The sequence below is a fragment of the Montipora capricornis genome, chromosome 9 (genome assembly GCF_036669925.1).
Source record: "Montipora capricornis isolate CH-2021 chromosome 9, ASM3666992v2, whole genome shotgun sequence".
NCBI lineage: Eukaryota > Metazoa > Cnidaria > Anthozoa > Scleractinia > Acroporidae > Montipora > Montipora capricornis.
The window spans coordinates 31013308-31026274 of NC_090891.1; the positions used below are offsets into that span (position 1 = coordinate 31013308).

The 12967-nt window shown below is 37.3% G+C and overlaps 1 protein-coding gene and 1 pseudogene across 2 annotated transcripts in view; both read right to left on the reverse strand.

Annotated features, from left to right (window-relative positions):
* Positions 1-5333, reverse strand: part of LOC138014948 (transcription initiation factor TFIID subunit 1-like) — a 37111-nt gene extending 31778 nt beyond the window's left edge. The window contains exons 1-4 of one of the 2 annotated variants that reach the window (XM_068861843.1): positions 5211-5323; positions 4541-4658; positions 2822-2950; positions 1136-1369 (exon numbers count right to left, since the gene is read on the reverse strand). In XM_068861843.1, coding sequence (XP_068717944.1) covers positions 1136-1253 — 118 coding nt within the window. In that variant the 5' untranslated portion in view covers positions 1254-1369; positions 2822-2950; positions 4541-4658; positions 5211-5323. Of the gene's footprint in view, positions 1-1135; positions 1370-2821; positions 2951-4540; positions 4659-5210 lie in introns of both variants that reach the window. The other variant, XM_068861844.1, reaches the window with a different exon arrangement.
* Positions 5334-7812: 2479 nt separating this feature from the next.
* LOC138014955 (solute carrier family 25 member 36 pseudogene) lies at positions 7813-10590 on the reverse strand (annotated as a pseudogene).
* Positions 10591-12967: the final 2377 nt, after the last annotated feature.

Below are 12967 nucleotides of genomic sequence, written 5' to 3' on the forward strand. Positions count from 1 at the left end.
TCAGCTGATGACCAATATCATTTTTTGCTTTTGTAACGCTTCAATGCACTCAATTTCTTCGCAGTAATCGAATTAGTGAGTAACGGCTGCCAGGAAAAGATGCCAACTCGAGAAACAGAGCTTTTTGCATAAGGTATTTCTAGGGTACCAAGAGCAAATAAGCCAAAGGAAATAATAAACACTTGTGTCCTCTATGTTTTTAAATCACACGCAAAAATTAAGCTTCTTTTAAGCAAAAGTAAAAAAAAAAACACCCAAAAAAAAAGTCATTTACAGCCTTTCCAATTTCCAATTATTGGAAGGTGGTTAAAGGTTAATTTAAAAGTGCAACTGGGCATTGTTGTGGCTTTTTATTGTAAAAATTAAAGATGAACAAGAGGTTATATTGCATTGAGTTCATTTTAAATATAGTAACCAATCTCCACTCAAATTTGTTGGGTGACAAATGTTACAAAACTAATCAGGATTGACTTGGAAGGCCCAAATACCTTGTACTGGAAGGTACAGCTTCTATATTTTCTATTTAGGTGGAAGAGAGAGACAAGGTGCTTCCTGTATTACTTACATGTAGGACCACAGGCACCCAAAGCTCACAAAGCAATTTTGCAATGCATAACTATTATATGTTGTTCACTTCTGTTTTGTGTCGATTCACAACCCAATGATTTTTACTATGTCTACACAAAACAGAAGTGAACAACATATTTGAGGTAGGGAAAGTTATTGCAAGAAAAAGGCATTCAGTTTTTCAACTTAAATTAATTTTTAAACTATTAAACTCTCTTATCACATTGCAAAATCAGGTTGTGACCTTGGGAAACCCATGGTAGGACCAAGAAATCCATCAGCAAGATGATTCTGATATCTCTTTGTAAATGAATTGAGTAGGAGAGCACACAGGTACACTGTACGTACATTTCAGTGTTATAACTAATAGATGTACAGTGCACCACCTACTAAACCAGTCTTGAAAACACATGAAAGCAAAAAATATGTCATAAAAGACATGGTACTGTATGTATACGTAATACAACAGTGTATTGCTCTGAATTTGGCCACACCCTTTAGAAAAATTGATTTTTAGAAAATCACTACAACAAGAACAATGTCATTTTGCATGAAGCCCATCAGTCACCTGAACCCACTGTACCAGCCAGTGGAGTAGATAAGACAGGTTTGCTAGCATCGACAGAATCCCTGGTGCAATCCCCTAAAGGGGATGAAGACACTTGGGGGGTTGCTGGTGGTGGCATAGCCAGTCTATCTTGCTCTTGTTTTGACAGAGTAGATGCAGCAGGAGCAACAGTGGGTAACAAAATGCTGCCTTGGCCTTTGTCCACTCGCTCAGTATCATTGTCATAATCATCATCTTTAACATAAGACTAGAACTAATCACTCATGAGTTAAGTGTGTTCTACTATAATATTTTGAGCACCAATTAGGAATTCTACAGAAACAGCCACTTTTTGTCAACTCTTTGTATGGTCATTTGTTCCAAGTCAAAGGATACTGATAGTAAAGCATCACAGAGAATTTCCAATTGGAATATAAGCTCTCAATATTACTACTGCCAATGAATTAATTCCCAGAGCTACTCATCTTCATTTGGGTTTCAATGAGATTGAAGTGAAGTGCTTGCGATACATAGATAGATATCCCAACATGGTGGCCAAAATGCAAACGGAAATGGTATTCAACGATACGCGTGCGACAGATTTCAACAAACAAGATAAGACGAATTTGTTCTCCTTCATCTTATACAATAAGTTAATTGCTAGTAAAAATTATGTCACTTTCCCAGGCTCAATAAATCTTATCAATGATAATATTATTCATGAAGTTGATAGCTAATTGAAAAACAGTATTCAGGTCTCATTTGAAGGATATCCGCAAACAAAGGTGGATCACAAACAGAGCACCTCCTCATATTATACATAATGTAAGGTGTAACGATAGACTAGAAAATGCACACAAATTAATAGAGATTTTCACAATCTATGAATCTCTTTCAGCTTTTAAATGGCATGTTAACCTTGATAATAATGTTTGGTTATATCACAAGACAGTGTTTCCGGTCACACTTCATTGAATTCACTGAATTCATGGCATGATATTTGGATTTGCTTTTATTTCTTGGACTTGAAATCATCTTTAATAGACAAATATGCATTTTACTGTTTTTCGGAAGCTGTATTAAGTCTAAAAAGCAAAAAAATTGAAAGCCTGCTAAAATCTCTGGGTCACATACTGCGCATGTCATCGCATGACAGTGTCCCTTTAAGTCAACACAGGAATTGTATCAGGGTTTTCAAAAGAATCTTGAACAGCCGTTGCTGTGGCCAAGCTACTTGTGGGGTCTGAGGGCATGCTCTCCCGGAATTTTTTTTTTATCAAGAGGCTTAGAAATACAGTCATTTCCCTTCATTTGGGGGTATTAGTCAACTTTTTTCACACATTTCACTTTGCAGTGTTTGCGGCCACCTTTGGAACACGACATCTGGGAGAGGCCTGGGCTAAAATATGGCGGCTATGTGTTTCATTGCGAATGAAGCCCTTCAAATACAGTGATGGTTCTGTCATTCACTTCAAAAGTCTTTCTTTTATTTGCAATATTGATTGACTAACTGATTTCCTGATTGAGGCGCTTTCACAGCCAAATTAACACTCACTAGTGATACTTGTGACAGGTGTTATGGGTTACGAGTTCTATTCAGAACCCTGTGTATTTTCTTTTTTTTTTTAACACGTAATGAAGATGACAATGATAAGGATGACAACCACAATAATAGAGTATATTTACATACAAGTCATGTAAGCTTACCAGCAAAACTGGCTCTCTCTTTTTGAGCAAATATAGAAACAGCATGTTTGTAGTGCTTCTCCTCTTCTTCATCAGCTAGTTCAGTAATATCACTGTAATCAGTGGCACTGGAATCTTTAAGAATCCAACCTGAAATAACATACAGAAATTATGAGCAAATAAATCGGGAAAAATAAAGAAATCACACAAGTTAACCCTTTGACACACAAACCAGCCTGAAGTAGCCAGACTTAAGTATTTTACTCTGTCTAACGCCAGACGATTTTGCTCGTCAATGGGGAACCCCCGGGGAGTCAATGGGTTAATAATTAGTTCTTGTTTTCTCTTGTATGAAAACTGGTTGTCATGACAAAACTTCGTACCAAGACTTGAACTGAAAAAGAGGTTTAGGTCAATTCAGAAATTGTGTATTCCACATTATTCGAAAAGCAAAATATGTGACCTCTCATGGGAAAACGTACACTAGCACTTTTCTGTTGAACGGCTTAAAGCGTTGGCAAAGCGTTGGAAAAGTGTTGGCAAAGCGTTGGCTACTGGTTGGGTCCCCATTGGAAGTGTTGGAAAACCTGTTGGAGGTGTTGAGAAAAGCTGTCGAAAAATTATGTGCCGAGCTGTTGAAAACATTATTTTTTTTGGAAAAACCAGTTGGGAAAGTTCACGCAAGCCGTTCTAGGTGGTGAGAGTAAACAATGATTCATACATTCGATCGTCATTGGAAAACATTAAACAAGTAACTAACTGTTTGTCTTTACAATTATACATGCAGCTACAATTAATACTGTTGGAGTCACTTTCTGTTGATTGATACAGTTGTGTTTGACGAGACAAATAAACATAATGCGACATGTCATTTTCTAGCGGTGCAAATGATCTGTTCGCAGCAATGAAACACCACGTATTTTCTACTTCACACAGATGAATTAGCGGATTTCTTTGCTCCTTCTATCCCAAATCATAAAAATAATTATTATGTTAACTGAAACAAAGTCATCAATATTTTCTGTTCGCTCGTAGTCAAACTCCCAGTAACCGAAGCGTGAAACGTATAATTTATTATTAGCCCCGTTGGAAAAGTGTTGGAATTACCCGTTCAACAGGAAAGCGTTAGTGTACGTTTTCCCGTGAGAGGTCACATATAACTGTAATAACACTTCTTATCATTGGTATAAATAGAACATTTTACAGTTTCGTGCTCAGTTACAGTACCAGGCCATTAAATAAAAGCGAGGCTTGAGATGACCCTGCTTTAATACAAACCTCACTGCTTTTTTCATGTAAATAGAAACTTGCCAGCACTACAACAACATGATTTACATACAAACCGAAGAAGAGCAATGAGGTTTGTATCAACTCAAGGTCAAATCCAGTCTTGTTTTTATTCAAAGCCCCAGTAACTAAGCACAGAGCTGTTAAATAGTCTTGATCATCTCAATCCAAATCATCTGGATCACATCCTGACATGAAATGCGAGTTACATGTACCTTATCTTGGTGTTTCTTTCATTGCTTGTATTCAAAGAGAAAGCATTGATTTTAATGCTGGCATAAAATTAAGGGATGGGTTTATCCTTCGGTTTTAACCCATTGACTTCAGAGAGTGACACTAATAGATTTTACTTTGTCTAACACCAGATGATTTTACTGGTCAACAGGGGTGGTTCACAAGTCAATGGGTTAAATGGTCAGGTTTTAAGTAAGGCCACTTGTATGTTTAGCTTACTGTTATTAGCTTCAAATGCCGCATCTTGATTCTGTGAATTTCCCTCTTCTGCAATATCTTGAACAAGACTACCCAAACCAGACAGAGAACTCAACTGTGACAGGTGTCTCCGAGATTCCTACAGAGACAGATTTCCAAAAAGCTGCATTAAAAAGTCAACCAAAAATACGACATACATGTAGATTTTCCTAAACAAGGAAAAGACGCTGAAAATTATTTCCCAAATTAATAGGACAGGTTAATTGGATCAATACTGCAGAGCAACACTTGAACAGTACAAATTACAGAGCCACTAATATTCTAGTTATTGGGTCATTAGACTTAGCATTGAAAAGAGAAAGTCAAGCCCAACATTTCCAGCACCTCGATTAGTTCGGCAGAAGGTAGAAGAACAAGGTAAAATGTGCTTATTAAAGTTGGGACTGAGGTGTCTGCATATTTAGTGGCTGGCTTGGCCCTATAAATGTTAGGTGTCTGTATATATTTGGCGGCTCATTTGGTTCTGCAGTGGGGTAAACAAATGACAAATCAGACAGCTGTTGCCTGTATAAAGCAGCACATAATAATATTCATCACTCTTGTTTACAACACTCTACAAGCTAGAAGCATCCACATCCCGAACACTTTCAGATTAAAAAAGTCAACCGCTCTAATAAAAATTGCATCTTACCTCATCCAAGATCTCTGTGTCTTCAAGTTCTCCTTTCTCGTTGATATTCCCGAATAAAACCCTGTAAGATTTAGGGACCTATCTTCGTCCTCGGAATCCGCCATCTTGGCGACAGCTCGCGAGGTAGTATGGGAATATTTTTTTTCATACCCAATCCTACTCGTCCTTTCCTTGATCTCTAAGAGAGGATGGGAGGAGGGGAGGGAATAAACTCCATGGGAGAAATGGGAGGATCTAGGAGTGTAAAAAAATCAACCGTGAGTGGATTATAATCAGTCTGAGTTGTCACAGCAAGGTTTCGATAGTTGTTAATGGGAATCATAGATGTCAGTTCAGAAAATTTTAATTTGGTTATATTCATCATTTAAATGGGTGTATATATGATGGTCGATATTATCATTATTATTACATATTTATTATTACTGGTGATAAACATGCATACTCCTGCATGATGATGGTAGTGATGTAGGCGATTCTTGTTTCAAAATGATGCCATATCTTTGCATAATTTCTCATAATTTTGTTATTCTGGTGAGGGTTGTCCAATACACCGACATAATGAGATTCATAGCACTTCACAATAGACATCACAGAGTGTCCCCCAACCTTAATCCTTAAAAAAGTAGTAACAGTTTTGCGAGACATAAAGTGCGGGACACTTTGTGACACTTTGTGATGTCTATTGTGACGTACCAGGAATCTCATTACAATCTCATTATGTCGGTGTATTGGACATGTATGATTCTGGTAGAAGGTCTTGAGTGTTTTGAATCAATGATTCCACTTACAGGACCGCCGGCAGGTACAAAACACAAGTCACAGGTCATTGTTTTACCAATACAGAAAGTATCCTAAACATTCATAAAGATAACCTTAAAATTAGGCCTAATTAGGTCTAACGTTAGCATTTATGACTTATGTTTAGGATACTCTCTGACCTTTGTTTTGTACCTGCCGCAGGACCGCACAATATTTGCAGTACAGATTGGTCTTAAGAGTCAATTCATGACAAATAAGCTGAGTGAAGCATCCCATTACATTCAATTGCAACATGTGCCATATTTTCATGTTATGGGTTTGATCTGATAGGCTGTAAAATGGCAAATTTGCAGTTGTTTGCACACACAAAATAATTTTTTCCAGGTTTTAGAAATCCCTCGCTGCTCTCGTCACAACAAAATCACAGATCAATTACATTCAAAAACACTGACTGCATGAAACTCAACTGTCAATGAACAATACTTGGGTCCTGATCGAGTCTCTTTGACACTTGTGACCGTTATGATTGACTGTTATGAATGACTGCGAGGCTAGGGTGACCTTGTATTGATACAGATCTCATGTTTTTTAATTATAATTAGTCTTCATTAACACAAAGCACAAATACTTGTATCAACTTCAGGGCAGGGTCATTGGCAGCCTTGTTTCCATTATTAGGTCAGGTAACTTAGTCTGTGCGGTTCCTGGATTTAAAATAATCGTAAAAGGCGATTAAAAGACAACACCGGCCTCCTGACAGCAGGGGAGATGTCAGTTATTGTTCAGCAACTAGAATATCATCTCCAGCACCACTGAAATAGACTATTGGCAGGTGGAAAAATTCATTATAGGAATCAATGACTGGTGGTCAAATAGCACAGTCAGTTGTTTCTGTGAGAGCCAAGATGTCCTGTAGGCATAACGTAGACAGGCTCCACAAATGGCATTCTCTGTGGAAGGGAACTGGAGCCCCCACCACATACTTCTGCTCTGCTAAGACTATTATATGATGGGACGAACTGGATGGCAAAAGTATCACATGACCTCCTACCTCCCCAGGAGATGGAACTTCACATGACGTGAACTTCGCTACAACTGTAAAATGGTTTAGCTATTGCCAATAGTTGTCATAAAGAGGATCCATAGAAAGTCTTAAGCTCAGAGTCTTCTTGGACAAGTTTTCATGATGAGTATTACTGGTATTACGGTACAAGAATGAAAAAACAACCATCGTGAAGTTGGCTCCTCTTTTTGTAAATTCAGCTGCAAAACTTCATAATTAGCTCTTTCCCGTTCTAAGCCTGAGCTTTCCATGTTACATTGCAGTTTTGTTGTTACAATTCACTTTAATTTTAAGAAATGCAACAGATGTTTAAAAATATTGTCTCTAGTTAATAACGAGTTGTTTAATCATCCATTCATAAGCACAGTAGGACAAGTTGCATTTTCCCCCTAAACGATTGCTTAAAAAAATAACTGCCCTAGTGTCTTTTCCCTTTTATTCAACAGTTTACGCTGACTCAAATTGGGTGTCTTGAAAACGAAGACCCCAAGACCCCTAAGATGCTGAAAACTCTAAAATGAATAGAGAAAGTACCCCAAAATCCTCAATTTGGCTAACCCTAGGCCTTAAGTTGGTTTTTAGGCCCAGGGTTATAGCCAAATTGAGGGTTTTGGGGTACTTTTTTCGTTTCCGAGTTTTCGGGGTCTTACGGTCATAGGGTCTTGGGGTCTTCATTTTTGAGACACCTGCCTCAAATTTGCAACTTCCTCAAAATTATTTTCAAAAGAGGTTTTGTAAAAGGTTGCATGCATATGCTACAATGCACAGTCGAAGTCCAACTTTTTATTCAAGCAAATTTTATTACAAGATTTCGTGAATATTTACCAAGTTCACTTCTGGCTGCCACTTTTGGACAGTGTTTTCAATGTTATTAAATCACCTTGTTTCTACTCAAAAGCATCCCTAAAATAAATCAGACTTTAGAGTGTTCCATCTGTACTGAACTACAGTATTTTTGTTTTCTGAATATACACACCTCCAATTCAAACCAAAACCACAAACTGCTGTTGCTTTATAAGTGGTTTGTTCCAAACAACACTGAGCCTAATAGCTTTATCAATACATATCCTTTATGAAAGTTAGACATAAAAAAACGTTACAGTGGTCAGGACTGAGGACACAAGCTTTCAATTCCATCACAAATCCTTTATCAAGTGATAGAATAATATTATCAAAATTTGATAAATGTTATTTCACACATTTGACGTGCAGTAGATTTCAGGAAGCTCATACTTTACATCCCTGTTCAACAATGGAACCTGCAATATATTTTATATTTTCCTCTCTCATTTTCTTTCAAACAAGTCATCTTCCCCTTGAAAAGACCAAAGAGGATGAAATAAACAGGGAATGCCTTGCAAGCATGAAATGGGCCCCACTGCTGTGACTGGTTCCAGTATTAAAAATTAAACTCTAAAATCTCACCAGTGGAAAATATATGGAAATTGACCCCACACTAAATTCTGTAAACAACCTCACATTAATTTTCTTACTTGATAATAATTCTGGGATGAAATTGAAAGCTTGTTTTCCCTGCTTATGTTTCTGGACTAAACTTTGCAACATATTCCTGTCTATAATTTTTTTTTAATGACAGGATTCACTGACTTGTTCTTAAATCTTAAGATATCCTTTATAGCTATAAATAGAAGAATGCAACATTTCCTCTACCGCCAAGACTTTTGATAAAGAAAAAAAAATTGCTGGCAAATTATCAAAAGTCTCCTACATTCATTTCTGGTCAGATGAGCAGTATCCAAATCATACGTCACTATTCATTTATAGTGTCACACTGATGTCATACTCCAATGTTACTCAAACGTAGTAAGTTAGAGACCAATGCTTTCAATGTAAGAAGACAAGAATAACAATAGAAATATTTACTTCTGACTCTTTGAGGTACACGACACCCAAACTACATGAATCAGTAAAGCACTGGACTTTGAAATATCGACCATTTCATAAGTCTTGATGTATGCATGGCACAATAGAGACAAAGGCATATAGAAAAACGTGACCACAAAAATCACGTTTTAAAATGAGCTTTTTGAGTGGTGATTAGTCATGCAACATTTGGCTTGTATATGTTATTCATTATAAAAGCACCGTAAATATATTATCAGGAAAATATGTGACACGTTATCTTGGTAAGTAAATACTAAAATTCTGATCACCAAAGTATTGTATAAGCGATATCTGAATTCACCTAAAACAATCTTATTGATAAATTAAATGGTACGGATGAAGATGTTTGTATACAAGATGTATTTACATCACTCAAATCGGTAAAAATCGCGTGATGTCACACCAACAGAACTAAAGAAGATTCCGTGGTGAAAAACAATTTTTTTTGTGATAACAGACATCAGTCGTACTACTAAAATCAATTTACTAGGTGGTTGTTAACTTAAAGTACCGTCCCAGAAGAACAACCAAACTTGCTCTCAATTATCGCTAGTTTTCTACAAACTGTGCGCATGCATTATTATTCGCATTGCATCATCCCTCTTTGATGTGAATATTTTTTTTACACATTTCCTGAGTCCAACAAGTAAACTACACATTCGTAAGTAAAGAACATAATTGCTGTGTTCGGAACTTGGCGAAGTAAATGTGTCCCCAAGCCTCCATAGAGGCCGTTCCAGCCTTCTTCTTTCACAACAGTTTTCAGAGTTTGATAAAACGATGTGTATTTGTTCTTTCCGAGAAACTCACTCTCTTGTTGGCGAAGCCGAGTGCGAGCTACTTCATGAGGATAGCAAAGGCTTGCAGCAATGGACTTTGATATGCCGGCAGCAAGCATGCACTCTAACACTGAAAAGTTTTGACTTGTCTTGCGTTGAAAGTTCATTAATTTCACTTTCACTTTTTCATAGATCGTGAAGTGAACAACCGTTTCCGAGATGCCAACATATGACGCAGAAAGTCCCCGATAAAAAGCTCGGATTCCCTCAGTTCTGTAAGCGTCCCTGACGATTTGAGAAGCACTGACTTGTCTCGCTTTTCTGTTATCAAGCTGAAGTCGTGTCTTCACGAACCACAGAGGATTGGTAACTGTGTGGTTGACAAAGGAAGCAAACGCGGCTGAAATCATGTGAACCGGACAGGAATCGGGACTCAGTTTGCCAGATTTGTTTAACAAGTCCTTTGTTTTTGCGTAAAATGAAAAATAAATAGCTCTTGATGGAGTGACACCAAGCAAAGTTGGTCCAAGACCCTTGTATAGCGACAAGAACCCTTCCTGTTGGACCATGTATCTTCCATACGAAATGATTCCCCGAAAACGATTCGCTGCGACGTTTAGCTTTGAATCGCTAACACTGGCTGTACTAAAATTCGCAGATGGCGCAGTTGTTGAAATATTCTTAACAACATGCGTCTTGACCGTATTAATCTTAGTATTTCTCTGACAGTGAAAGGCCGACGATTGTAGTCTTGTCTGAATAACTTCAAGCGGACACGTTACGAACGCACCGACAGAACCTCCCAGACCACCACCAACAAAATGCACGATTGTGGAGTGCTGCCTTCGAGGTTGACTCATCTTGAACAACAAGCCGCTCAGACTAAAACGGCTTTTACAAGTCGACGATGACGCCGGTAAAAATTTTCTTCTTTCACTTTCAATACTGTAATAGGCTGATAGAACATATAACTGGACAGAATATATGACGACATTGGGCGCACCCCCACTTTTACCATATTAGGAGGAACGGATAAACAAATTGGTTACATAACAGTAGGTTTTTTCAACTGTTTCGTTGTCATCTGTTGTTTAAACTAGAGACGTAGAACATCCACATAAGGAGTTTTTGCCTGAGTGTGAACTTCCCGTTGGGTAAAGATCGGGAACCTAATGAAACATGAGAACAGCAATGAGAACATTAACTCTTTTTCAAAAATTGATATCCGCCAATTATCGCTTTTTAGTTCCGAAATACTGATGACTCAATTTACAAATTTCTTCACTTCCAATGGTTCTAAAGTTCCTACAGCTTTCGCGATCGACAACTCTCAATTTTGCCATTTGTCCCAAGTATGAAATTATGCTAAAAGCCGTGACACGCGGAATATTTTTTCGTTTCGCAAAAAAAAACCAAAAAACCAGGCCATACGTAAAATTTAGTTCTGCAATCATCAACGCTAAAAGGCCCTTACTCCCTTCTTTGTATCACTGTTAGCCAATCCTGAAGTGATTTTGAAAGGAGCCAATTTTTTCTTGTCTCCAATTACCACTCGAGTTAATAAGCGTGGATAGACTTTTTTATTCAAAAATCTTTCAGAAAATTACTAATTTTAAGAAGCAAACAAGTAAACAACGACTAAAACTATTTCTAACACTTGGACCAAACGATGGCTCGCCTGCGAACGAAGACTTATTGCCGGCGGTCGTTTCTCCACCCCCCGAATAACCGCCAGAAATACGTCTGCGTTCGCAGGCTAAACGATGGTTTGATATTGGGAATTTTCCCTTTTCTTCTAATAAACTAATATTCCTTAGTAGGATCTTTAAAAATCCTTTAGTATTACTTTTTTATTTTTACTATTAAATCACTTGCTTGCCATCCCTGCATCTTTTGCGATTCAACCCATATAATTTTTGTCAATTACTCAGCTTGTTTGTCTTTACTTTTCGAAAGAAGCTTTTTCCTCTTTTAATATTATTGTACTGGTTCACTCTCTTTTTTTTTTGTATACTTGTTATTTTTGGCAAAGTAAGTGGTTTTACTCTTTTTGATTTTAAAATAACAGTGTGGAAAATGAGGTTAAAGTTGTGGTTGATGCATGCCGTGTGTAATAATGATAATAATGTACTTGCTTATTACGCATCTAAAAATCTCGATGGTTGATGCATGCCGTGTATCCTTTCAATGGCAACACTGCTACACACCACAATCAGCAACAAAATTAGTTGAGACACTTTGCCAACAGAGCACACTGGCAATGACACTTAAATTGTTTTCAAAGAAAAATAGGCCAAAAAGTTCATTTTCCAGGATACCCCTTCCCCTCCCCAACAATCAATGTTGTACTGCTGCTGTTCTCAAGGCTCGTAGGCAAAAGAAAATAACAGAACATTGCCCCAGGGGTGAAGGACATTTTCTTGTCGTACTTGAAATATACCCTAAAGGATAGGAGTGTCTCAACAATTTTGACATCAATATTATTGTAGTGCATTGCACGGGTATCAAGAGCGTTGTCCTTGTCAAATGATTACAAGATACTGACAGATAACCTTCTTTGTTTGTCACTTTGCTTTGACAGACGTATCAAAGACTGTAACAATTCTTCATTCTTGTTGGTGCAAAATGTGGATATCTATGAGGCTTATTGCCTGAAATGTCCCTGCTCTGTGAAGGTACTAAATTTTATCAAAAGGATCCCAAACCCAGAGCAAATAACAATACCATTTAGATATTTCATTTGAATCTCTCCAACTTCAATCATTTGGACAACATGACCAAGAAATCACTTTCTCTTGATATTCACATTCCTGATGAAATTTGAGGTTTTTTTGTTATTTGCTATGAGTTTTGGAAGTTTTTCGACATTAATCTTTGTGGCTTTCCTATAAAATCCCATGATGCTAGATCAAAACACATGCTGATCTGTTGACTACTATCATCATCCTTCACACCATTTCCCACAAAAAAACCTACATGTAATAAAAGTTCACCTTCAATAATATTACAACCAATATTATAGAATCACTATTGCATTCTCTAATTTTGCCGCCAGCTTATTACTGTTTGAATAGCAAGTCTGATCACAAGAAACTTCCCTTTAACTAGATTGTGCTTGATTTGGCCCATAAAGGAACAATGACTAAACGTTTGGATACATTACTCCATAATGATATTTCCTTGCAACAGTTGATATTATTTTAAAACTAAATAATTTTGAGCTGCTTGACCATTTCTTCATGGTAAGTCTT